Below are 27,262 nucleotides of genomic sequence, written 5' to 3'. Positions count from 1 at the left end.
TTATAGTGCGGAAAATACGGTGCTTCCATTTTTGAACAGAAACTTGAGCGACCTCTGCTAGTTAACGGTTGACACATATATACTCTAGCACATATTATCACTATATTTCCGCATTGCTGGATCGTTAATTCACGAGAAATTGTACAATAACAATAATGAAGTGAAGTGATAAAGTAAGCTTTACCTGTTTCTTTTGTGTGTTTACACTTGAACAAGCTTGCTCATAGTTACGTTGAGTTATTATGAGTTTAAGAGTTATTATTTGAGTTATTATTGTTGTTACTTTGAGTATTACTATATTGTGATTGGAAAAGTTTGAAAATATGCCATTAATTGAGGGTGCGCCTTATAATCCGGTGCGCCTTATATATGGAAAAAGTTTTTAAATATGTCATTAATTGAGGGCGCGCCTTATAATGCGGTGCGCCTTATAGTGCGGAAAATACGGTGCTTCCATTTTTTTTAAAAAACTTGAGCGACCTCTGCTAGTTAACGGTTGAGAAAGCTTGTCTCTGAAGTCAGCAGGGAGCATAAAACATCTTTTATATCGCATCCTGAAAATTCTCGTATTCCCGGATAATCACTTACCGATGTCTTTTCGCCTGACTTTGTTTTATGGCCCGGATCAAAGCGGACAATTACGTAGGACGGCTCGCACGGAAAGAAAAAATGCTTTTTCCAAAAACTTCAGATGCAATTTGTTGTCATCACGAACGATAAAAAGCAGAAGACACGCGCATGCATTTTGTTTTCATTTTCCTTACGAGAGTATGGATTTTATCCCTATTCAGGGCACATTACAGAAGTTTGTGGATGACCTTTTTGAGACCATCTTCAGCACGGCCCACAGAGGCAGCGCTTTGCCACTGGCCATTAAGTACATGTTTGACTTCCTGGATGAGCAGGCTGACAAACACTCCATCACCGACTACGATGTACGACACACCTGGAAGAGCAACTGGTAAACTTTTTGCACTCTTATCCCCTATCGTGTTTTTTTTTGTTTGTTTTTTGCCTTCCCTTTTCCTTATGTCATTTTCAACGTTGAGCCAAAGAACATATTATCCTATTATATTATTGTTATGCATAATAGCTAGAGTGTGGACACATTCATCAACTTGACGATTACATGATGGTTATGTATTCTCTCAGTGGAATATAATATTGATTAATGAAGGCAAATGATGACAAAAATATGAATTGTGAAGGCTCTGTTGTTTCTGTCTGCGAGTTCGCTGGGTAATTCTGAATGTTTATAGGTTTTGGCTGTGAAAATATAATCGCTGAATTATGGCTGGATTTAAGGGACGTAAATTTTCTAAATTTTTATCTTACGAAATTGTCATTATCACGTTCAGCTAATAATTAACCAAATGATTTGGATTTATTGCACAACCCTACACGGAATATTCTATAAGCCGTGTAACATTTATGCACAGAACATAAACACTACATAAATATAGTCTCGATAAATACATTCATAAAAATACTTGGGTAATAATTTAGTTGAAATTCATTGCACACACTTGAATAAAAGCTCAAAACTTAAGTACGACGACATGAAAGATAACACAAATATTTCCACGCTTTTTTTTCCCCTCTCTCTTTTTCTTTCAGCCTCCCTCTGAGGTTCTGGGTGAACGTGATCAAGAACCCCCAATTTGTATTTGACATCCAAAAGAACAGCATCACGGACGCGTGCCTGTCTGTGGTGGCCCAGACCTTCATGGATTCCTGTTCAACATCCGAACACAAACTTGGGAAGGATTCTCCATCCAATAAGCTGCTCTACGCTAAGGATATCCCCAACTACAAGAATTGGGTGGAGAGGTGAATCTTTTGTCGCATTTCCCCAAATGCAGTCTGACATCAGAAATATAAACGCACATGTTTCAACAGGTGATCAAATGCAGTTTGAAAAGTCAAGTGAAACTTTGTGTGTATCCATTTTAACAATAACAGAAGAAAAATGAATATAAATCAACTTTCAACAAATGTTAACTCCAAGTATGAGTGTTAAGTATACAATATAATTTAGTAAAAATCAGTTCATTTAAACGAGAATAATTTTTGACCAACTGAACCGTTTGACCCTACAAAAAATAATATTAAAACGGTAAATAATAATATAGCGTTCCTTCATTTTTCATGGTTAATGGGGTCCGGAAAACCCTTGTGATATGAATTCCACAAAGTAGACTTTCAGACTTGGTACGAACATAAATAAAAATATGAAATGTTTAATAAAACATGCCTACCCTTCTTTCCGATGTCCACTGATCTCCTAAACATAGTACGGAGGTTGGACAGGCATGTGTCTCTTTTTGGACGCAAACTTTTATTTTCTTTCACAACACACAGTGCATCAGAGTATGTTGAACGGCCATTAACTTTTCCCGCAGCCCTGAGATATACCCCCTCCACACCACCCATATTTTTGCAAATGCAAAGCAAGTTCCCCAGGGTCATATGCGTCCCCTTTCCGTGCCCCACTATTTGAAAAGGCCTGTTTTAACCCTTTCACTACCATTTTTTTTTCCGGAACAAAACATATGCATTATATTACTTGATTATAAGTCTCGGATACTTGAAAAATGAGTTAAAAAAGTTCCCAATGTGGTAGATTAGGTTACAGGCCTTGAGATTTTTTTGTCCCGTCAGTATTTAATTAAAAAAAAAAAATTAAACAAAATGAGCAGCAAACACCTACAATACATAGCAATCAGTGTAATCTGACACATATATACTCTAGCACATATTATCACTATAGTTCCCCATTACTGGATCATTAATTCACGAGAAATTGTACAACGAAAGCTACCTTGTTGAAATAATAATAAATCATTTAAACAAATGAAATAATCAGCAAACACCTACAATACATAGTAATCAGTGTAATCCGACACATATATACTCTAGCACATATTATCACTATATTTCCGCATTGCTGGATCGTTAATTCACGAGAAATTGTACATCGAAAGCTACCTTGTTGACATAATAATAATAATAATAATAATAATAATTTAAACACGTGAAAATGATCAGCAAACACCTCCAATACATAGTAATCAGTGTAATCTGACACATATATACTCTAGCACATATTATCACTATATTTCCGCATTGCTGGATCGTTAACTCACGAGAAATTGTACAACGAAAGCTCCGTTGTTGACAGTCCGCCCAGCACCGCCTCGTTGTGTAACGAACGGCCGGGATGCCATTTTATCTTATCGCTACTATTCCTATACCACCGCCATTTTTGGAAAAACTGTTGTATGCTTCGTCCCAACGGGAGCGAAAGGGTTCAAGATGAATCCTATTGCAGTGTGTAAAAATTCCACTGGCTCTTTGAGTTAAGAGTGCCATCTAGAGGAGTCAAAAAACATCTGACAAGTGTTTCATGGAGCTTCATTTGGCTGTCCCTAGCGTGAACCGTGGTTTGAGAGTAAACTATTCCTCAAAGTGTTTGTTTTTCGGAAGCGCAAAAAAAGTAGAGTACAACGCCGGCTCCAATAAATGCAAAACAATTTTCTGCTTTCTTGCATCTTTTCAAATCAGCATCTCGCACCCCGGTTTATTAATATACAATCTGCAAAGGGCCAATTCCCTCCCATTTTTTTTCTCCTTCTTGATCCTCCTCATCAAGCGGAGATGGAAACGACACAGGTGATAGGAGGATTTGTTGCAAGTGTGACATTATTTACTGCTCAGTGAAAACAGCCCCCTGGTTCACCCTTCATCTTTTATTCAGCACCGAAATGTTACTCAGCTCCAGATAAGTTATGCACCACCGATGCTGCCTTTCATGGGTGAGTCTATTAATCTCTAAGTAGCTTTTCAAGGCTGCTTCCTCCTTAACTCCGGGCGTGACAGTGTGAAGTATCGTGCTGCTGGTTCAATTCTTTTCGCGCAACCGAGCCGAGCCGCAAATGCCCGGCTGGCTCGCAAACAATGTCTCGGGTAATACGTACCAGGTGAATTACAGAACCGCAAACACGCTGCCAACATGCGGAGATGTGCTAAGAAGTTACTAGTGAGGGTAATTGGCTGTGCTTGAACGATTTGGGGAATTTACCGTCAAATTTACCACGCTGCACTATAATAATGGAATATGTATGCAGGATTCTTAAGGAGCTCATTTAAAGTGCAGTAATGGTGAACGCTATCAACCTAACCTTACTTACCTATCTATCTATCTATCTATCTATCTATCTATCTATCTATCTATCTATCTATCTATCTGTCTGTCTGTCTGTCTGTCTGTCTGTCTGTCTGTCTGTCTGTCTGTCTGTCTGTCTGTCTGTCTGTCTGTCTGTCTGTCTGTCTAGCTATCTATCTATCTAACCGTACTTTACCTTACCTACCGACCTATCAACCTAACCTTACTTACCTATCCGTCCGTCCGTCCGTCCGTCCGTCCGTCCGTCCGTCCGTCCGTCCGTCCGTCCATCCATCCATCCATCCATCCATCCATCCATCCATCCATCCATCCATCCATCCATCCATCCATCCATCCATCCATCCATCTATCTATCTATCTATCTATCTATCTATCTATCTATCTATCTATCTATCTATCTATCTATCTATCTATCTATCTGTCTGTCTACCTGTCTGTCTGTCTGTCTGTCTGTCTGTCTGTCTGTCTAACCTTACCTTACCTTATCTAACGACCTACCTATCAACCTAACCTTATCTATCTATCTATCTATCTATCTATCTATCTATCTATCTATCTATCTATCTATCTATCTATCTATCTATCTATCTGTCTGTCTGTCTGTCTGTCTGTCTGTCTGTCTGTCTGTCTGTCTGTCTGTCTGTCTGTCTGTCTGTCTGTCTATCTATCTATCTATCTATCTATCTATCTATCTATCTATCTATCTATCTATCTATCTATCTATCTATCTATCTATCTATCTATCTATCTATCTATCTATCTAACCTTACCTTACCTTACCTTACCTTACCTACCGACCTACCTATCAACCTAACCTTACTTACGTATCTATCTATCTATCTATCTATCTATCTATCTATCTATCTATCTATCTATCTATCTATCTATCTATCTATCTATCTAGCTGTCTGTCTGTCTGTCTGTCTGTCTGTCTGTCTAACCTTACCTTACCTTACCTTACCTTACCTTACCTTACCTTACCTTACCTACCTACCTACCTATCTATCTTACCTCTTACCTCTCAAGCCAGTTCCCTGAAATCATTTGGAACTAAAATAAACTCTTGAAAATGAGACAATGGTATGCTCTTTTATCTCTTGGGCGAAATGAACACGGATGAAAATAAGGAGTGGTTGACATTGCCGATCCCATCCTCCAGGTATTACTCGGATATCTCCCGTATGCCAGCCATCAGCGATCAGGACATGAGTGCCTACCTAGCAGAGCAGTCCCGCCTACACCTCAGCCAGTTCAACAGCATGTCTGCACTACACGAGATCTACTCTTACATTATCAAATACAAAGACGAGGTAAGGTTCCACGACATGTCACATTTATCAGTTGATATGATTGTTGATTTGCAATTTTCATGTCATCTTCTGAGTATCACCGTCGTTATTTTTTTCTTCTGATTATCACTGTCATTATTTCCTCTCCCGTGAGTCACTGCAGTTTAAGCACTGGAGTTTTACACGCCTCCTGTGACCCGTGACGGACAGCTATATATATATATTCTCATCAACTTTTGATTTCCTCCACTTTATCGCAGTTTTACGATGAAAAACTCGGAAGTTGCAGCTTCCTCTTCATCTATTTCCTTCCTCTTCATTACACTCCAGCTGGCTCCTTTCAAACCGTTTGCCCCCCTTCATTATGGCCTATTATCAAAAGGAAGGTAGCTGCAAAATCACCAAACATGAATGGGGATGCCGAATGATGCATATGTATAGCAAATCACACTTATTCATTATACAAGTAGTTTGCATCGGTTCCAAAGGTAATCATTAGAAGGGAGCCTGAAATTAGCGCTAGCGCATGATTTTTGCTCATGTCTGGGTTAGGAATGGAGGAATACATGGAGCAAAAGTAGTAGCGGAACAGGAAAAAAAGTTGTGTAGAAACCTTTCCCTTCGACAGTACCATCTCAGTCTACAATATTTTTTTAGGGATGTCAGATTAATTACGATCAATTAAAACAGTCATTAGTTATAGCATTTATTTAAACCATTTCGTTTTCATTTTTATCTTCTAACATTATGATTTCCCAATGATAGCTTGAGTTTGTCGGGGGTTAGAGAACAAAGGTCAACTACACCCCTGAAGTGGAAACTGTCATTGCGTTTGGGTGGGAAGGTTTTTTCAGGAAGACATGAAAATGGAAGAACATGTGGGAATTGTCTGTCCCATAAATGATCATTTAAACATTAAAAAAAAAAACACACTGACAGTACCTTTGATAAAAGTAGAGTGACAGAAGGAGTTGTGACAGAAGGAGTTATCACAAAAACAGCGTAGCCTACCACATCAATGTAAAGCACCCAGCTGCGACTACAGCCATAGCTAATAATAATAACAGATGCTTATGGGGCAAACTGAACCCGAGAACACCTTACGTTTTGAATTAGTCTGTGATGGACAGGATGAATGACGTTTTACTATCATGTTATTTTTAGAAATGGGATGAAATCTTGTGTGACAAGATCTTGCAAGATTAGTTTTACCACAAGACTGCTCGTCCCTGCACCGAACGAGATTTTTTGCCTGTGTTTTTGGCAATGGACTGCTTGTTTCTGCTGACAGGAAAACCGACTTTAAAATAACGCTCCCATTCCGAATGACGTACAGACACAAATGCTTATATTGTGAAATAAAAGCTTTTATTTTGAATTTATTCCCGGAAGCATATAGTGACAAAATTTGACCCTAAACCGGACAACCTGTTGCTGTGGCAGTCACAAGTCGCAACTCCTTTGATTTTAGTGAACATATAAAAACTGTACATCGTATATATATACAATCATCCGCAATCGTAAACATGAATATCAAATTTTCACGTAGAAAACTTTCACGCAAGATCTTATTCAATTTATAGATTTTTTTTCTCTTTTTCATACTGTAGTTTGAAAACTTCTTGAGCACCGCCATTGATTCGCATCTTTTCGGTTGAACGCACATTTACTTGCGTCTTATAGTCCGATAAATACAGTAATCAATCTCTCGTCTTTTTTGACATCTCTTGAGGGCACTAAAAATGTTATCTCGGTGGTTTGCTCGCAGATCCTCTCAGCGTTACAGAAAGACGAGCAATGTCGAAGGCAGCGGCTACGCGGCAAGATGGAGCAGGTCATCGACACCATGGCACTGGCTAGCTGAGGCTTCAAAGCGGCCCTCTCGGATTGGATCGCCGAGAAAGAAGCCTTTTTCCTAGACGGCTTTGAGCTCCCGGACGTGTGAAAGCCGAGCTTGTCAAGTCTCGAACAACGAAAGACGGCAAAGGAAACTACAAGGTCAATGAAGAGACAGCAAGAGCTGAAATTCGATTTTCTTTGTTTTGTTTTTTAAACTGAGCTGCAAACCAAGCCCGGAACTACCAAATTGAGCAGATACTCATAGGGGGCAATGGTTGACTACTCTGGACTTAACCGAGGTGCAAATTCAACAAGCTTAAACTGTACGAAAAAAGAAACCAGGATACTCGCGTCCCGATTTGGGATTTTGCTTTCCTCTTGCCATTTTTTCAGTGGGAGCTCACGCAGATCGGGTGTGACTCCGCATCAGGGTGAACACTGAGGAAGAAGAACTTTCTCTGTGGCGGAAACTCCTCTGGCACTGATTTCAAAAGTCCACAAAGCCCGAAAAGGAGTCGAAGTGTTTTAAGTTGTGAATCCCGATCTTTTGGTTGCGTGTCCCACCAAAACTGCCTCCTCTCCTTAGTGCGGTGCCACTCGTGTTTCTGCTGAATTTGCACAACAAAGCGAAATCAAAAGAGAGCAAAGGATATATGAACACATTTATAGCTATATAAATACAGACCTTGTTGTTTGAATCGACAGAGATGTTTTGCATTTATTGTACAAATGATAGGTTTGACAGGATTTGATATTTCAGAGTAGAAAATGTGAACAAAAAAAAACAAACAAGGAAAAGTTATGTGCCATGTTTTACTTTGAATGTTGTTTAGTGCAAAGAGACTTCTTTTCTTTAGATAAAATGTGTCATGAAATGTTGCCATGATAGTGAGACTTATTAAAAAAAAAATAGGTACGTAGATATATAAATCGCAGAAACATTCTATATTTCATGAGGTTTCCTTCCAAAACCCAAACATGCCCGGTAATTTTTGCGCCAACCAATCAAGAAGAATCTACCGTATTCCTCGGAATATAAGGCGCATTTGAAACTGTCATTGCCAGCGTTGACCTTTTCTGCCTATAAAGTTCACCGGTGAGGCGATCGGCAGGAAGAACCATAGCTCACACCCGAAATCGCCTCTGAGTGGCTAATTTTGCTGTGTAAATGAGGGACACCATGGCTTGAGTTGCAAAATAACTTTATCTTGCTGGGTGAGCAACACACATGCAAATATGATCATTGTCTGGAGACACTGCAGGGGGGTTCTGTGTTTTTTTTTTTTTTTTTTTTTTGGGGGGGGGGGTGAGTGAAAGCGAGTGAAATCTGCATTTGTACAAAATTATGGAAATATAATTTGCACCTAGCATTTACGAAGACAGCCTTATCTAGATATAAACATGCCCTAAAACAAAAGTTACTGAGTATTTTTTTTTTTATTCTCGATGTTATTTATGGATGTTTGTGTTGACACATTGTGATTGAACCGTATTTCCTTGGTAGTGTGGATATGAAAATGTGTCATTGGCTTCTGCACATTTTGAAGTGTTTTTATGTATTTGGTTCTAATTGTGATGAACTGTATGTTCTGTCACCCCCCCCCACACACACACACACACAAAAAAAAACATCAGAAACCCCCTGCAGTTCTCTTCATGTGATGACCAAATTTGCATGTGTGTTACTCTCCCTGGCATATAAACTTGTTTTGTAACCTTAGCTCAACCCTTGGTGTGCCCAATTTACGTAACAAAATTAGCCACTCACAGGTGATTTAAGACGTGTGCTAATATCCTTCCAGTCAGAACTGTCATTTGGAATATCTCTAGACGTGCAAGTGACCCTTGTGCAGTAGTTGGTCTACCCTATTGATCGTTACATTGAAGGCATGTCACATCAATTGGAAAGCATTGAAATAACAGTAAGGAGCTGAAATTTCACCCAGATGGTGACAATGCGTCAAAGTTCAACCACAGTTATCACACTAGCAGGAGTGTGCCATCCCTTGGCTAAAATACTGCGAGAATTACGTGGAAGAAAATGACCCAAAAATGATCAAAATACTGCACAGGGGAAACGTATTTAATTTTCTCAAAAACTGATGGTGCGACTTATGTGTGGGTGTCGAGTTAAAGTTGAATAATGTTTGATTTATTTGCTGTACTCTTTGTTTTCCTAAACATGCAGTATAATCCGATGCGCCTCATATTCCGAAAAATACGGTAATTTGTTTTACGCAGGGAACCTGCAAAAATTCTCACTCCAGCACTGAAAGTGACAATATAAGATGCATTTGCTTTTTACACAGAACACAGTATAAGTGATCGAGCAGCCCAGGTTTACCAGATTTTTTTTTGCGTGATATTGATTTTAATACAATAGCATTACATTCCAATCTGCAGTCAAAACATTCTTCAAATGTGAATATGTTTACCAAATTGTATTTGATTCTATTTATTTTTGGTGATTTTCTTTTGTTTCATCTTGTGGTTTTATGAGGGTGAAAAAAATGTTTTTCCCATTTCCTATTGAATTCTCTGCCTGAGGCAGGTAAATTCTGTAGAATTTACTGGGATTTAATCGAAAAGAAAAATAAGTCAGTGCCTCAAACTTTGTTACTTTAAATATTTTGAAGACCCATGTCACTTAAAATATTGTTTTGCATATCAAAATCAAGTGTTTGCAGTGCAGTATATGTTTCAGGACACGTTACTGAAAATGTCCAGATTAACTTTCGTCCTACCTAATTTTACCGGGAACAAGTTGGTGTAACGTGCGGGAAAAAAAGATACAAAGGTTAATTTTCAGTTGTGTAAAATGGGCCTATGTAAATCCTATGAATGTTTTGCTGAATAGAGCACAAGAGCGGGCTGTATCTACAACCATGTACCGTGAATTTTTGAACTAATGGAGAACTCCTCAGAATGTTTTAACTTGATCAAAGGCACAGTTCTTAAATAACTTTGAAAAAAAAATGAGAATTGCTGCAATGGATTTGTGTTCTTCTTTCACAGTGCTTTTTTACAAATGTTTTTTTGTCCATCACTGTGGCAAAGAAAATTCAGGCTCTGTACAAAATGACTTTGGCAGATGTAAAAGCTAGGATGGGAAAAACGAAGCCTCGTGAAGCACTTGTGATATTTTTGGAGTTCTCTAGATGGCGCTCTTGGATTGAAGTTACAGTGTAAATGTATTACATTTCCATTGCAGTAGTCCTTACCTAGAGCCCCCTCTAGAGGAATAAAAAATATTTTACAAGTGTCTCACGAGGCTTCATTTTTCCATCATTAGTATACGAAACCTCGAGTAAAGGACGGGCCTACAAAATTTGACAAATTTGTTCTGAGTAAAAATTTCTACAAAATTTGGACTACTAAATACACCCCAGGACTATTTTTAGACACAATTTGAACCATGTCAGAGATGCAATCACAGTAGCCAATTTTCAATGACTATTTTCGGTCTACATTTGAAAAACATAACCCAATTAAGAATGACTATTTTTGGACTAAATTTGGACTTAATGGATGGGCCAAAATCTAAACATGAACAACAATTTTTGGACTAAATTCGTGCTAGATTGGATTGGCTGAAACACGATCCAGTTCTCAAGTATTTTGGGACTAGATTCAGACCCCATTAAAGTGCTCAACACAACCGTATTATAAACGACTATGCTTGGACTAAATTTGGACCAAAAAGGACACGGTAAACTCAAACCGGTTTTCAACGACTATTTCTGGACTAAAACCGTTCAAAGACGGATAGACCAGATTTAGCCAAGTTGAGCCTAAGTTTTGGTAAACTCTGATGAGATTTTGAGTTTCAAGCACCTTGTTGGTTTGAATGTTAAAGCTTCATAAATAGTGTGAGCAATTCATTAACTCAAGAAAGAAGAGGAAGCCACGCAGTAAATAAAGGACGTCCCGCATTTGTTCTTTCTTTTCTTTGGGATATGGGTCAGAAACTACATAGAATGTATCGATTTTCTTCCTCTCAAGCATAGCTTTAGAAGAATAACCGCTATATTTTTTTTTTCCTGCATTTGAATGCACCATATAGTTGGTCCTCAGGTTTGCAGCTAGCTTATATATTAGCGGCTAGCATAGACCAGGAGTTCTCAAATTTTTGGGAGCATGGGACTCCCATTATACAAAGCAAATTTTCCAAGGACCCACAGTGCAAATGTTTGCAGAAAGATAACAAACAAAAAATATTTTAAGCAAAAGATTCAATTGGAAAAGGATATTCACTACTTTTCAGCTATACTTAAGTATCGCAAAATTGCACGTCGCCTTATAACAAATCATGTAAATTTCCCCCAAACATAGTGCTGCCAATTATTTAGTCAAAAACAGCATTAAAAAAATAAAATGTTTGCTTTAGCTCTTCTGGCTTCATCGCCTCGTTAGCAAGCAATTGTAGACACTAGACGCATTTCAACAAATATAAAAATTATTCAATTTATTAAAAATATATAAAAATGATTGCTTCATTGAAGAGGCATGAATATTCACAATTTAATAAAAAATTAATGAACACAAATACTCATCTATTTTTTTATTAATAACCCAAATTAATTTGCGGACCTCCTGGCATAGACGAGGTTTAGGGTTATGAGTCAAATTAATCATAACGTAAATACTGCGTGGAAAATCTTCTAAAAATTAGTAAAGCTAGTCTTAAGTACCGTATTTTCCGCACTATACGGCGCACCGGATTATAAGACGCACCAATTAATGACATTTTTTAAAACCTTTTCCATATATAAGGCGCACCCTCAATGACATATATTTAAACTTTTTCAATCACAATCTAGTAATTTTCAAAGTAATAACATCTCAAATAATAACTCTAAACTTTCATTAGCGTAATAACTCAATGTCAACATGAGCAACCTTGTTCAACTGTAAACAGACAAAAAAAAACAGGTAAAGCTTATTTTATCGCTTCATTCCACATCTACGAATCCCAATCTCAATATTGATCCATATATAAGGCGCACCTGATTATAAGGCGCAACATCAGCTTTTTTTTTTTTAATTAAGGCATTTAGGTGCGCCTTATAATGTGGAAAATACGGTAAGTACGTTTGAAATCCGGTGTTAGGTGACACGGGTGGAGACGATTACATTGACGGAAGATCTCTAATGTCTTCATCTGTCGTTTTTCAAATGTTTTCGTTGCACCCCAGTGGAAACACCTTCGGTGAAAAACTGACTGCCCAGGAATATAAATGTTTTTATAATTTATTAACTATGAGACGTTTTCGGAAAATTCAGACTCAATAAATGCCGTTTCCGAGTCTTTTTCTTGGTATTATGTGTAAAGAGAGACTAAATGTGTTTTGCTATTTATTTACTCATCTGGATCTTTTTGTATCCCTGCTGAGAACTTCCCTCAGAAGTTGGAGATAAAAAAAAAAGTTTAAGGTTTATCTCAAAAAGTTTAAGGTTTATCTCAAGTGCATTCCCTTCCAAAAACAAAACACAATGTGAGACTTTTACCATGAGCTCTAATTCATGATGGCACAGGAAAGTACTTTGTGTTTGATTTCTCGCCAGTTTTGTCCACAGTGATGCTAATGTGGTTGCCGAGGAAGATTAGACGGATGAGAATACTTTGATATCCACACTTTGCTGTGAAAAATTTCACCCCGTAATGTGAAGCTGGCCCCCTGCCCCATGCAAAAAAGTGGCGGAAATAGTCTGTGCTTGTGCTTTATTTGCGCCATTAAAAAAACAAAGTCCTGTTTTGGTGGTTATCGGAGATTATTTTTCGGCGCATCTTCTTTCCATTCTAATTCCATTTTTGTCAGAAAAATTTGATAAACCATACTTTTCCGACTATAAGCCGCACTGGCATATAAGCCGCAGCATCAAAAATTGAGGAAAACTGATAAACAAAACCGGACTATAAACCGCAGATATCACATCAAGAACATCAGACAACAACATTTTATTTTCTAGAGCATAGGTGTTGAACTCCAGTCTTCGACGGCCGGCATCTTGCATGTTTTCCGGTTTTCTTTCCCCAACACACCTGATTCAAATAATTAGCTCATTAGCAAGCTCTGCGGGAGCTTCGAAATGATCCCAATCATTTGAATCAGGTGTTTTTGAGGGAAAAGGTTTGAAAACATGTAGGATACCGGCCCTCGAGGACTGGAGTTCCACACCTGTGTTCTAGAGAATGAACATGCATGTATAAAGCCAGCATATTTGGATGGATGGATGGATGATTATTTTCACCATAACGCCAACAAAATACTGCAGAGCTACTTTAATAGTTGTTCGATAAATCGACACCTAAAAGAGATATAAACATTTGCTTTACTGGTGGATTGTCTCCTGGTGGCCAGCAAAATAAATAAAGAAATAAATTAAAAACCTGCAGATAAAATGCACTAGACTATAAGCCACAGGGCTCAAATGATGAGAAAAAAGTCACGGCTGATTTTCTGAACAATACGGTAATTTCACATCACTTGATGGAGATTGCTAATGTTGGGAAGCTTCATGAACCACTTGTGATATTTTATGTTCCTCTAGATGGCGATCTTGCTTTAAAGATGCATTTGGAAATGTAATTTATTTCCATTGCACTAGCCTTCATTTCGAACCCAATATCACAAAAATATCACAAGTGTTTCATGAGGCTTCGTTTTCCTCATCACTAGAGATTACAGATGTGTGAAGTGAGCGTTCCCTTGCGTGTGAATCTTAGCTAATTATTCCTCGAGCTTTCGATAAAAACAAAGGATGGTTAGTTAGCCTTTGACTCCGTTTTTACGCCATCCTGAAACCATCCCTACACACTAAAGGTGAACTCTCCTCACATTCAAATGAAGTCTCATTGTCCCAAACAAGTCTCAAATGATGTCCATTACAAGTTTGAAAATGTAACATTCAAACGCCCTCAACCTCTTGGGAACAAGTGGATTTGACAGGCAAGACATCAATCAAAATTAAAAATCCCATTATGGAAATATTAAGGTGAGAGGAAGAGAGATTCAGACCTCTGGAGGGAGAGTGACCTGGATAACACAGACACCTTGTCTGCATTCTGAATAGAACCAACCTGACTTCATAATCCTCAATTCTTGGACCGCTTTAAACTCCTTTCTGCTAAATTTACCGATATCATCCAGTGTGCTCTCATTTTTTACTCTTTCTTTTCCCAAATTACCGTATTTTACGCACTATAAGGCGCACCGGATTATAAGGCGCACCCTCAATTAATGACATTTTAAAACGTGCATTATTGTGCTATTGAGAGTTTAGAGTTATTATTTGAGTTATTACTTTGAGTATTACTATATTGTGATTGAAAAATTGGAAAATGTTTGAAAATGTGTCATTAGTTGAGGGTGCGCCTTATAATCCGGTGTGCCTTATATATGGAAAAAGTTTTAAAATATGTCATTAATTGAGGGTGCGCCTTATAATCCGGTGTGCCTTATATATGGAAAAAGTTTTAAAATATGTCATTAATTGAGGGTGCCCCTTATAATCCGGTGTGCCTTATATATGGAAAAAGTTTTAAAATATGTCATTAATTGAGGGTGCGCCTTATAATCCGGTGCGCCTTATATATGGGAAAACTTTTAAAATTTGTCATTAATTGAGGGTGCGCCCTTATAATCCGGTGGGCCTTATATATGGAAAAAGTTTTAAAATATGTCATTAATTGAGGGTGCGCCCTTATAATCCGGTGCGCCTTATATATGGGAAAAGTTTTCAGATCTGTCATTAATTGAGGGTGCACCTTATAATCCGGTGCGCCTTATAGTGCGGAAAATACGGTAATATAATCGTTCGATGCTGCACAGAGAATTGGATAATTAAGTCCGGTTTCATTACTGGGGATGTCGAACCAACAAAAAAAAAAAAAAAAAACTAAGATACTCACCTCGGGTAAGAATGATCAGGCTAGTAAGGAGGTATATCAAGCAAAGGCACGAGAAATGTCTTCAAAGCGAAGAGAAAATGAGCAGGACGTGTCAAGCAAAAACATATTGACTTCTTCTACCCACACGCCTACAGGACATAAAATACCCAAACCTGTATACTCGGAATAGCAATAATTTATTCTCTATATTTTATTCTCAGGCAGCAGTTGTTTGTGTGAGCCGGTAAAGTTCAGCGATCCTTATCTTCCACATGAAGAGACCCCGAGATGCAACCTTTTGCACATCTTTGGGCCAAAAGCAGCCCATATCGGTATACCTGAAATCTTCCTTTTTTCCCAAAACTATTCTATGCTTGAAGGTCAAGCTGAAAGGATTCTCAAAGCTTTCTTCCTTGTGGGTGGGCAGATGATAGACATGTTATACAAAAAAAAATTGACCGCCTGTATCTCACGGAGGATGGAGCGATTGCGAGCAGTTTCCAAGGCCGTAAATGCAGCGTTTTCAGAAGTTTGTTCAAGGTCTCGAATGTTCACCAATCCATTGCCAGACGTTCAAGCAGAAGTTTGTATGTACCTTTCTTGTCGCAAAAATGACTCAGACCATTGACTCAGTCAAGGTGGCTGAATTTGATTCTGATCACACGACGACATCTATGGAAGTCTCCCAAAAAATGTCGCATGCACCCACTGGCTTGTGCTTGTCTTCTTATGGAGATGACATGAATATTCAAAATTCAAAATTATACCTCTGCATGGTCCTTACATCTCCCTTTGTTGTCAGAGTCTGATGATCCGAAGCCCTTCTGAGCCAGATTTCATTCCACAGTTCAGTCCTGTCGTAATAAAAATCGGAGATTATCGGAGAACAACTCCACCCCAAGTATAAGTTGACCCCTCACTCAAGTGGTTACATATATCATGACTATCTAATTAAAAAACACCATGGGGTATGTTATTGAAATGACTAAATAACTCTTCAGGGTATTTCTACATTGTATATTGCAGAACTTACGGTACCTGACTGACAGTTGGTTGCAGGAACTCCGGTCCACTTCAGAATCGCTATCGGACACGCCAAATAGCTCCTCCCATTTAACTCCCGGAGAGGAGTTAAATTTAACTCCCGGAGAGGAGTTAAATGGGTTGTCCCCACTGTGATAGGGAAAAAAACGGGTAGTAATTTTCAATTTGTTTTAAATGGAAGTCTTCAGAAATGATTTGCTGATCATCTTACTTGGGATGGTCTTTACCCAAGTGATGACTGTTGTGAGAGATTAGAGTGTGTGAAGTTGCCATTCGCTGCCCCCCCCCCCCCCACCCCTTCCTACCCCCACCTGCCGACATCCATGCCGGCTTGTTCAAGCACCCGTCCGAGGACTGAATGAGACAAGCCGCATTTTCCTTTTCATAATGTGTCAAAGTCAAAAAATTATCCACGCAGCCTTATACAAATATTTGGCACATGCTAATTCCATTCCAGAGATTAGAGTGTGGGAGGTTGCCCTTCGCTGCCCCCCCCACCCCCACCCCCACCCCCTCCTACCCCCACCTGCCGACAACCATGCCGGCTTGTTCAAGCACCCGTCCGAGGACTGGAGACAAGTCAAGCCGTATTTTCCTTTTCATAATGTGTCAAAGTCAAAAATTTATCCACGCAGCCTTATACAAATATTTGGCACATGCTAATTACAGAGATTAGAGTGTGGGAGGTTGCCCTTTGTTGCCCCCCCCACCCCTTCCTACCCCCGCCTGCCGACATCCATGCCGGCTTGTTCAAGCACCCGTCCGAGGACTGAAGGAGACAAGCCGCATTTTCCTTTTCATAATGTGTCAAAGTCAAAAAATTATCCACGCAGCCTTATACAAATATTTGGCACATGCTAATTTCATAATTTGAGGTAAAAAAAAAAAAAGTTAGCTATTCTATATTATAACACATCACACTACTTAATCGAAAACGGTTTTCTCTCAGTGGGGTGGAAGCTTATGAGGTTTACTCACTGTTGACGTGGCGAATGCGGGGTTCGGTAGCGGCTCTTTTGATCTCGCCGGGGTTCATTCGGTCTCCTCAGGTGTTCAGCGGGCGGCCGCCGTACGCAGCAAAACATGTTGAAAACTTCCCGGCGACAAAAGCAGTACAAGCGAACGTCTGGCGACGTCTCGCGGCCTTCTTGAGAACGCCGGAGGCTCAGAACGGACCCGGCGAGATCAAAAAAGGACGTCGCCCTTACCGGCGTTCACCCCTCAGTGTGATAGCAGCTTTAATGAACATCCATCGTTATATACCTCCCATTATCCGCGATCCTCTTCATTTACATGCCGCCTTGGTTAATACACGACCGCTTGTAACTTTACACCATCTCCAATCGCCTGGAGCCGTGGCGAGGCCTTCAAATATCTTCAGGCATCACATTACCCCGTTCATCTTGCGCTTGTTGTGAGAAATCACTCTCCCTCTCTTTTATTTTCCTCTTCTCTTTTCTGCGCCCGAGGGCTTTTCTGGCAGTTCAATCAACCTGATCGCGCTCAACACAAACACTCGCTCTGTCCTCCGCTATACCCCGACTTAGAATAAACGACAAAGTCGAGCTGGATTTGGCTCGGGCGCTGCTAGCTCTCAGCTGGAGATTAATCTGTGCTAAGATTCCCTCTGTTTCTCTAGAGACGAGGAGAGGACGACGCGGGGAAGAGGAGCGAAAAGATGAGAGATAATGAGAGAGGAGATGGAGAGGCTGTCGGCGAGAGAAGCCAAATGCAGGAAAGCGAGTTGGCCATTGGCCGAGATCCTTCTCGGCCCGTCTTCACGCGGACCTCAATAAATGATGACCGGCAGGGGAAATAAGATGGCACTCACTTGCAGCCTGCCCGTTTCCCCACCGTCAGCTGCATCAGGTGTTACCGCAGTGCTAAATTGCCACTGCCAAAAACTGCTGGTCTCCAGGAGGTCTTTCAGATTTAAAGAAAGCCGCTACACTTATCGGTGATTAAAACAAAGGCTTGCAACGTTGAAGAGCATCAAACTTTTTCAATCAAACTTCTAACAAATATTTTGAAATTGTTTTCTGTACCGTCATTTATGGACTTTTTTCCCACGCTTTGGACCCTGCGGCTTTCAATGTGATATCGTTTATTTATGAATAGTTTAAGTACTCAAATTTACTGATTCAGCTACCAAGCTAGCGAGGTTTAGTTAGCCCTTGTAGACAAGGCCCAAAAAAACTTCCAGGACGATTCCTAAACAAAAGGTTTCATAGGCCTTTTGTCGTTTTTGCTTCGAGTGAGGTGAATTCACAACGGTGTCAGAAAGCATGCAATTGTTGCCTAGCAACCTCAATAGCTCAAGTTGACAGCTGTGCTTTTTGAGAAGTGAGAGGTTTCTCTCTCTCTCTTCGTATTTTCTTGTTAGCTGGTTGGAATCGGATGAATACCTGCGTTTGATTTCAACATTAGTGAGGTGAGGTTTGCGGCCCCAATTTGAAAAAGGTCCCCACAAAGAAAGTTAAACTCAGGATTTGTGCACCACTATGTAGCAAAAAACAAGAACACACACACAGTTTTTTTTTTTCTATCACAGTGGGGACAACCCATTGACATAATGCATTTCCTAGCCTTTAGCCTTAACCATCACAAAAGATTGCCTTACTCTTACCTCGACTAAAATCCAATCAACCCTATACTCTAAATCACAGGTGTCAAACTCAAGGCCCGGGGGCCGGATCCGGCCCTCCACATCATTTAATATGGCCCACGAAATGCTAATTATGATTTTAAATTTCTGCCTAAAATAGCAAATTTTGCATGTTTTCTACAACTTTTACACATTTTTTTGTTACCATTACCCCTTTTGAACAGTGTTTTGCGGCCCCTGTTTTCAAAATGTGTAAAATCTATTTCTCTTCACATTCTCTATGGCCCTCCGACAGAAACTAAAACTACAATGTGGCCCATGATAAAAATTAGTTTGACACCCATGCTCTAAATATAAGTCTTGACCCTCAAAAAGAAGTCTTGGGGTCCACCAAAATGGTCTCCACATGTGCAAAAGGTCACCACAAAAACGGTAAAACCTGGGATTTGATTTCTTGCATGTAGTAAAAACCAAGGACAAACACACACAGACACAAATGGGCTTATTCTGTCGTAGTGGGGACATCCCGTTGACAGAATGCAACTCCTAACTTCTAACCTTAACCATCAGCTCATCACTGACTAACCCTAACAGTTACCCGAACCTCACCCAAACTCCATCTCAAAACTATACTCTAAAAGCAAGTCTTAACCCTCTAAAAAAGGTCTGAAATTGTAGGACCCACCAAAATGGTCCTCACAAGTACAGAGGTCATCACTAAGGCAGTATGTCTTAACATTAATCGTCACAACGAATTGCCCTAACCTCAACCAAACTCCAATTCAAACCTCTACTCTAAAACTAAGTCTTGACCCTCAAAAGGGGGTCTGAACTTGTGGGTTCAACTAAAACGGTACCCACAGATGCAAGAGGTCCCCACAAAGGAACTAAATCCCAGCATTTGTGTGCCACTATGTAGCAAACACACACAAATATACAGGGTTTTGTCTATCATAGTAGGGACATCCTGCTAACCTGATGCATTTCTTAGCCCTGAAATTAACCGTCACCACAGATTGATCAAACCTAATCCTTACCCCCTGATTCAACCAAAATCCAATGCAAACCTATACTCTAAAACTAAGTCTTGACCCTCAAAAGGGGGTCTGAACTCGTGGGTTCAACTAAAACGGTACCCACAGATACAAGAGGTCCCCACAAAGGAACTAAATCCCAGGATTTGTGTGCCACTATGTAGCAAACATACACACACACAAATATACAGGGTTTTTGTCTATCATAGTAGGGACATCATGCTAACCTGATGCATTTCCTAGCCCTGAAATTAACCGTCACAACAGATTGATCAAACCGAATCCTTACCCTTACGCAACCAAAATCCAATGCAAACCTATACTCTAAAACTAAGTCTTGACCCTCAAAAGGGGGTCTGAACTCGTGGGTTCAACTAAAACGGTACCCACAGATACAAGAGGTCCCCACAAAGGAACTAAATCCCAGCATTTGTGTGCCACTATTTAGCAAACATACACACACACAAATATACAGGTTTTTTGTCTATCATAGTAGGGACATCCTGCTAACCTGATGCATTTCCTAGCCCTGAAATTAACCGTCACAACAGATTGATCAAACCGAATCCTTACCCTTACGCAACCAAAATCCAATCCAAACCTATACTCTAAAACTAAGTCTTGACCCTCAAAAGGGGGTCTGAACTCGTGGGTTCAACTAAAACGGTACCCACGGATGCAAGAGGTCCCCACAAAGGAACTAAATCCCAGCATTCGTGTGCAACTATGAAGCAAACACACACATACACAAATATACAGGGTTTTGTCTATCATAGTAGGGACATCCTGCTAAACTGATGCATTTCCTAGCCCTGAAATTAACCGTCACAACAGATTGATCAAACCGAATCCTTACCCTTACGCAACCAAAATCCAATCCAAACCTATACTCTAAAACTAAGTCTTGACCCTCAAAAGGGGGTCTGAACTCGTGGGTTCAACTAAAACGGTACCCACGGATGCAAGAGGTCCCCACAAAGGAACTAAATCCCAGCATTCGTGTGCAACTATGAAGCAAACACACACATACACAAATATACAGGGTTTTGTCTATCATAGTAGGGACATCCTGCTAACCTGATGCATTTCCTAGCCCTGAAATTAACCGTCACAACAGATTGATCAAACCGAATCCTTACCCTTACTCAACCAAAATCCAATGCAAACCTATACTCTAAAACCAAAAGTTGACTCTCTAGAACCTTCTGAACATGTGGGGCCGGCAAAAATGGTCCTCACAAGTAAAGACGGTCCCCACAAAGACAGTAAAACCCGGGGTTTACTTCCAACCAGGTAGCAAAAACCAAGGGCACACACACAAATACCCACAACGGGGGTTGCGATCGTACTCTTGACATCCCACGGATTTAATGCACTTCCTATTCCCTAGCCTCCAAATTAACCGTCTCAAAATGGTCCCCACAAGTAAGAGAGGTCCTCATAAAGCCAGCAAAACCCAGGATTTGCTCCCCACCCAATAACCAAGGGCACACACACATCTCTCACAGCTCTCATCGCCACCTTTCCCCGTGCTCCGTCTTTCCTCTCCCCGCGCTCGCGCTCGCTCTTTGTTGCACTTGTGGCTCGGCTGCAGGCGATGCTGACGTACTGAAAGCAGCGTGGGGCCGGAGGAGTCATCTGGTGCTAAGCGGAAGCTGCTCCCAGCTTTGGAAAGCCATCTTAACATTTGGTCCGGGGAGGCTGACAAAGACGATGGGGTGATAGAGCAGTCAAGCTGAGCGCCGGCTTTCAAATGCCTCCCGGTCAAAGACGGACAGATAACCCAGCTAACTCGAATCTAACGCCGGAGGATTTGGAGCGCTTCGGCACCAGTCATTTGATCTTGAGTTGAGAGAGAACTTTTTTTTTTTTTTCTTCCAGAACCTCAACCAAACTTGGGACTCTACTGCCATTGTACAATTTGAAATTCAACCATCAAAGTGGAACTTCAGCAACATCCAAAGATTTCATCCCAAAAACTTAGATTCTTACTCTAGCTAAATTATTTTTTCTCATCTTGAAAGCAGAAGATGCTTCAATTAGTTCTGCGAACTGAGTTTTTTTTTTTTTTTGCGGAAACAATTTGCAGAGGGGAGTTAATGCGGTGCCTTGTACTTTCGCTTGCCGCCATTTGCATTTAAAAAGCATTTGATTTCAGACTGCAGGGCTGCATCCAATCTGTTGGAAAAGTTCTCAATAGAACGTCCACTCACACAATTTCATCTGGTGAAACTTTTTACTATTTTAAAACCAAATACTCCTGAAACGACCCTGCAACGAAATGCAGAAAGGTTAATACAAAAAAATATAGCCGTCTGAAATATCCACTGAAAGTTTAGTCTGTCCAAATAGCTTTCGCTTCTTGGGTTAAGGAGTTCAAATATTTGTGTACCGTATTTTGTGGAGTATATGGCAGACTTAAAATGGTTTGACTTTATCAAAAAATTGACAATGCTTTTGAAGACTTTCTTAGGTTAATGTATATGGCGTATGTCAAATTTTCTTATGGAATTGGTTTAGGATTTTCTCATTTTACCATGCTCATATAATAAACCGGAGCAGGGCAGGCAGTTCAAAATGTTTCTGCAGATGACTTTAGTGCAGCAGACAAGGTCAAGGCTTTGAGGGCCTGCATGTGTCACGATGGTTATCAGTCAACAAATGCAGATACGCCATCAAGGCTGACAAGGAAAACCACCAGATGACAGCCGACGGGAATAGACAAGGACTCAGTCCATGCATGTATTTTTTTTCGTTTTAAGCTTTTTTTTTTTCATCTAAAAATGCCATTAATTTCATATAAAGCACATGCCAAAGCAACAGGTGGCACTGTTACCCAAAACCAAAAGGGGCTGGAATTCTAATATATATATATATATATATATATATATATATATATATATATATATATATATATATATATATATATATATATATATATACGATTATTTTATTTACAAAAAGATGGACTATTTTTCCTTGATTTGATGTGTTTTTAAAGTATTTTTTATTACACACACACACACACACACACACATAAATATATATATATATATATATATATATATATATATATATATATATATATATATATATATATATATATATACCATTATTTTATTTACAAAAAGATGGACTATTTTTCCTTGATTTGATGTGTTTTTAAAGTATTTTTTATTACACACACACACACACACACACATACACACACACACACATACATATATATATATATATATATATATATATACATATATATATATATATATATATATATATATATATATATATATATATAATGTGTGTGTATATGTGTGTGTGTGTGTGTGTGTGTTTAATAATAAATACTTTAAAAACACAACATCAAATCAAGGAAAAATAGTCCATCTTTTTGTCAATAAAATAATGGTAAATAAAATTAATACATTAATTTATACAACAAGAACATGAAGTCAACAAGGCCACAACAAATCCAAAGCTTTGTCAAAGGGCTGAGCTTAAATAAAATCTCTATTATCCTGGACAGTTAAAATGCATTTTAATTGCAGTAATAAACTGAACTAATATTTATTCAAAGGTTTGATTGTCTAATATAATAACAATAATAATAAAATCCCATTTAAAACGTGTAATGAAACTTAACATTCACAGCTTGGGCCTAACTTGGTTAAATGTCACAAATAACTCATTCTATCCTAAATATGTAATTTCATGTATCTTTCATGAGTTTAGAAATTCAATTTTAGGCGTTTGGTTGGTTGGTACAAATGTGAAATTATGTCTCCAAAATTGAAATCTGAGATTCTGATATACAGTATTCTAATTCTACACTTAATTCCAGGGATCAGCCGATATGGGTTTTTCAGGACCGATACCGATTATTAGTAGTAGAGAAGGCTGATAACCGATATTTGGAGCCATTCATTTTAGCGTAATGAAATGAATAATGCAAACTGTTCTGCCCACAGTAATATTTGTTCAGAAATATTTCCAAGTGTTGTAGGTCTTTTGTTCTGTGTACAAGATAGTTATGACATTGTTGAGCCTCCAAACATATGTTTATTCTAGTTAGCCTCCGTTTTTCACTTTATTTTGAAGGCGCAAACAGGAAGTTGCTGTGTGTGACAGTAAACATAGAACATAGAACGTGCTGCAGATTACTTTCCTCCTGCGGTACATCGCGTTTGTCTTGCCGTTTCTTGCCCCTCCGAACGCAGTGGCTGTAAGTATTGTATTTTACTACTTTACTGTGTTTTTTAGTGTTCTAGACATTGTTTTTTGTTAAATGTATATGAATGTTGATGGATTAATTGGCATATTAAAAGATCGCGAACGTGTTCGTTCAGCATCGCTAATCGCTAGCTAACGTTAGCATCTATGCCAATTCATTTCTACAGAAGTCATTTGCGACGCGTTTATTTTGTTAGCAGGGGCTAACGCTAATTTCGTTTTGTTTTCAGTGTCACTCTGAATGTTCATGAAGCTCAGTCACGGATCACACAAATAGAAAACAGGAGCTCAAAACCGGAAACGGAAAATCGTCATCGGCAAAACAGGAAGTACTTCAATCGGCAAAAACGACGAAAACATACCTTAATATCGAAACTTAGCCCTGCCTGATATTTCCCTGAGGATGAGCGCGGCAGTCTGAAAACCCTGAAACGCACCTGCTAAAGTATTTCTATCGACAAAACGATGAAATTATACTTTAATATCAATACTCATATGTTTGAAATATAATGAAATGAAACTTAAGGCATTCCTACATGATAATTCACCATGGAGAAATGAGTCATTCCGCTAAACCGGAAATACTTCTGTCGACAAACAAAACAATATTCATCCATCGAAATACAACAGTCATATAACAATGTGGAGAATAATTTCTTAGCGTTATTTGAAACAAAAAACATCCCGTCGAATCAGCCTTATTCATATCGGCCGGTCGGATTAAAGAAAGGCCCATACCGATATTTTGTAAAAACGCGTCACATGTATTTATTTGTTCATTTATTTATGTAAATGTTGGATAAAGAAAGGCGATAACCATGGAGAGAGAAGATGTGGCCATCGAGCACTGAGAGGGAAGCCGTTGTCTCGAACACAATGGAAGTTGCTCTTCCGCTAATTTGGGGGTGAACAGACTGAGAAAAATGAGACAGATAGTGAGAGTGAAAACGGGATTGCATAAAAGCTCACTGATTGGAAATGACCTTGATCGGGATAAAGTAAAATGTCAAGATTGCTGACTTATTGTAAGTGAAGTTTTACCTTTATAATACGTGGCAAGGGTAAAATCAGGTAATTTTTCTATTGTCGTAATTGGATTTATTAAACTTGAAATAATGGACACACGCATTTCCATTCCAAAGACTTTCCTTTCATCCTCTAACTCCAACTGTACGTTTGCATTACAAAGCCAAAAATATATTTTTTTTTCTTCTGCCAACCTCTCAGTGACACCTAAAAATAATATAAAACAGAGAAAGATATTCCTTTGGAGAAATTTGCAATCAACACGTCAGAACAAGTGTACGGGTTTTGGCACCGACGTCCAGGTTGGGATGAGGACAGCCAGATTAATAAAGTTAGCCGTATTTGTGGAAAAGGCCGACTGACTGACTTGTGAGGCTACAGACAGCGAGCGCACCAAAAAAAAAAAAACCTCGTCTGTGCTCTTTCGCTGCAGCAAACTGACACCACAACCTCCATGCATTTTTCATGACCCATGTTGGCTGACAAGGCTCTCCCGCGCTCCCTTTGCCTTCAACAATAACACACACGCGCACATCATACAAGCGCCATTTCCAGCACTCTCCATCTAGCTCCCTCCTAAAATTTAATAGCCATCAGCCTCTCTAATTTACTCGCAAATGCAAAATTACTTCTCAGAACGAGCAGACAGGGAGGTCAGGTGATGCGCAGATTTATGCTTTGCATAGTAATAATAGATGCCATTCCGCTATTTGAGAATAGTGGGCAACTGGGTAATGGGGCGACAATGCGAAAATGAATCATGCTAGTCGTCAAGTGGAAAGGCAGAGCTCACGCTTCGGTGATTTTTGTATTTGCCCAAAAAAGTCTGAGGTTGATTAAAAAGCACTGTGACACGTTAATACAATTATAACGGGGATGAAATGTACCATTTTTATCAAGCGTAATCTTCTACTGTTTACGCTTTTGTTATTTGTGAAATGTTAACATATTTGCAGTGGGGGTGTTTTCTGACATCGTTAGATGGATGGTTTTAACTGGGTTGTTAAGGAGAGTTTTTGCGCAAGTGCATGGATTCACTCGGGAGGGTTATTGTTCCTTTCAATATTTAAATAGTTAAAGACGGCATGGAATAAATAAACCAATAAATTTGAATAATTTGTCATTTTAATAAAGATATCTTTAAATCGTAACATCGAGGTTTTGTAAAAGTGGTGTGTGCGTGTGATATACATATATATATATATATATATATATATATATATATATATATATATATATAGACACAGTATAGTCTATTTTTTTTTTTAAATCAGGCTCATGTCGAGGTGATTAGTTTGGAGTTGTTGACAAATAATAGTAATTAAATCATAATAGTAATAATTTGAATATTTTTTTATTATTAATAAAAGATTTTGCTAAATCAAAAAATCAAGCATTTGTAAAAAGTTGTGTGTGTGTGTATATGTATATATATATATATATATATATATATATATGTGTGTGTGTGTATATGTATATATCTATATATATATATATATATGTGTGAGTGTGTATATGTATATATATATATATATATATATATATATATATATATATATGTGTGTGTGTATATGTATATATATATGTGTGTGTATATGTATACATATGTATGTGTATATATGTATATGTATGTGTGTATATATATATATATATATATATATATATATATATATATATATATATTAGTCTAGTTTTCAAATTCCTACAAAAACAAACTCCTTAAATTCTCAACGTTCTTTTCCCAGCTGCACTTTAAATGTGTTTTTCTCCAAAAAATCATTTCAAATCGGCAACCTTCAAATTGCTGTGACTGTGAGTTTTGTATTATTTATATACAACAAAAACAATTGATCAATCTCTCAAATGTCATTGTTTTTTATTTTAGTTGAAACGTATCATATGTATGGACATTTATTTAAAAACAGGAAAGAATCACTTAGCCGCTGTTTTTTGCTATTTCACAGCAGGACAATGTGATATACCGAATGTTCCTTTCAACACAGTCTGTATCACAAATATCAACATCAGGGTTAATAGAATCGCCCTAAAATTGAGACATAAACACAGACTAAAATGTATTTCCCCTTTACACATGTCATCATTTTCCTTCCAGCTTTC

At 38.7% G+C, this 27,262-nt stretch overlaps 1 protein-coding gene and 1 long non-coding RNA gene across 3 annotated transcripts in view; one reads left to right on the top strand and one right to left on the bottom strand.

Moving 5' to 3' along the window:
- The window catches only part of LOC148428312 (plexin-A1-like), a 246,596-nt gene extending 235,350 nt beyond the window's left edge, over positions 1 to 11,246 (top strand). For both annotated transcript variants that reach the window (XM_088439610.1, XM_088439605.1), the window contains exons 30-33: positions 792 to 961; positions 1,618 to 1,830; positions 5,346 to 5,496; positions 7,244 to 11,246. In XM_088439610.1, coding sequence (XP_088295736.1) covers positions 792 to 961; positions 1,618 to 1,830; positions 5,346 to 5,496; positions 7,244 to 7,339 — 630 coding nt within the window. In that variant the 3' untranslated portion in view covers positions 7,340 to 11,246. The remainder of the gene's footprint in view (positions 1 to 791; positions 962 to 1,617; positions 1,831 to 5,345; positions 5,497 to 7,243) is intronic.
- On the bottom strand, positions 6,898 to 16,342 carry LOC148428311 (uncharacterized). The gene is made up of 3 exons (XR_015868456.1): positions 16,244 to 16,342; positions 15,973 to 16,059; positions 6,898 to 7,922 (listed from the first exon to the last, which is right to left on the bottom strand). It is a non-coding gene; the product is annotated as an uncharacterized LOC148428311 (long non-coding RNA).
- Positions 16,343 to 27,262: the final 10,920 nt, after the last annotated feature.

Source organism: Hippichthys cyanospilos, chromosome 2 (assembly GCF_059441005.1).
Source record: "Hippichthys cyanospilos isolate Australia breed blue-spotted pipefish chromosome 2, RoL_Hcya_1.0, whole genome shotgun sequence".
Taxonomy (NCBI): Eukaryota; Metazoa; Chordata; class Actinopteri; order Syngnathiformes; family Syngnathidae; genus Hippichthys; species Hippichthys cyanospilos.
Note: the sequence above shows the minus strand (reverse complement) of the source record. Positions and strands in the feature narration are given on the sequence as shown.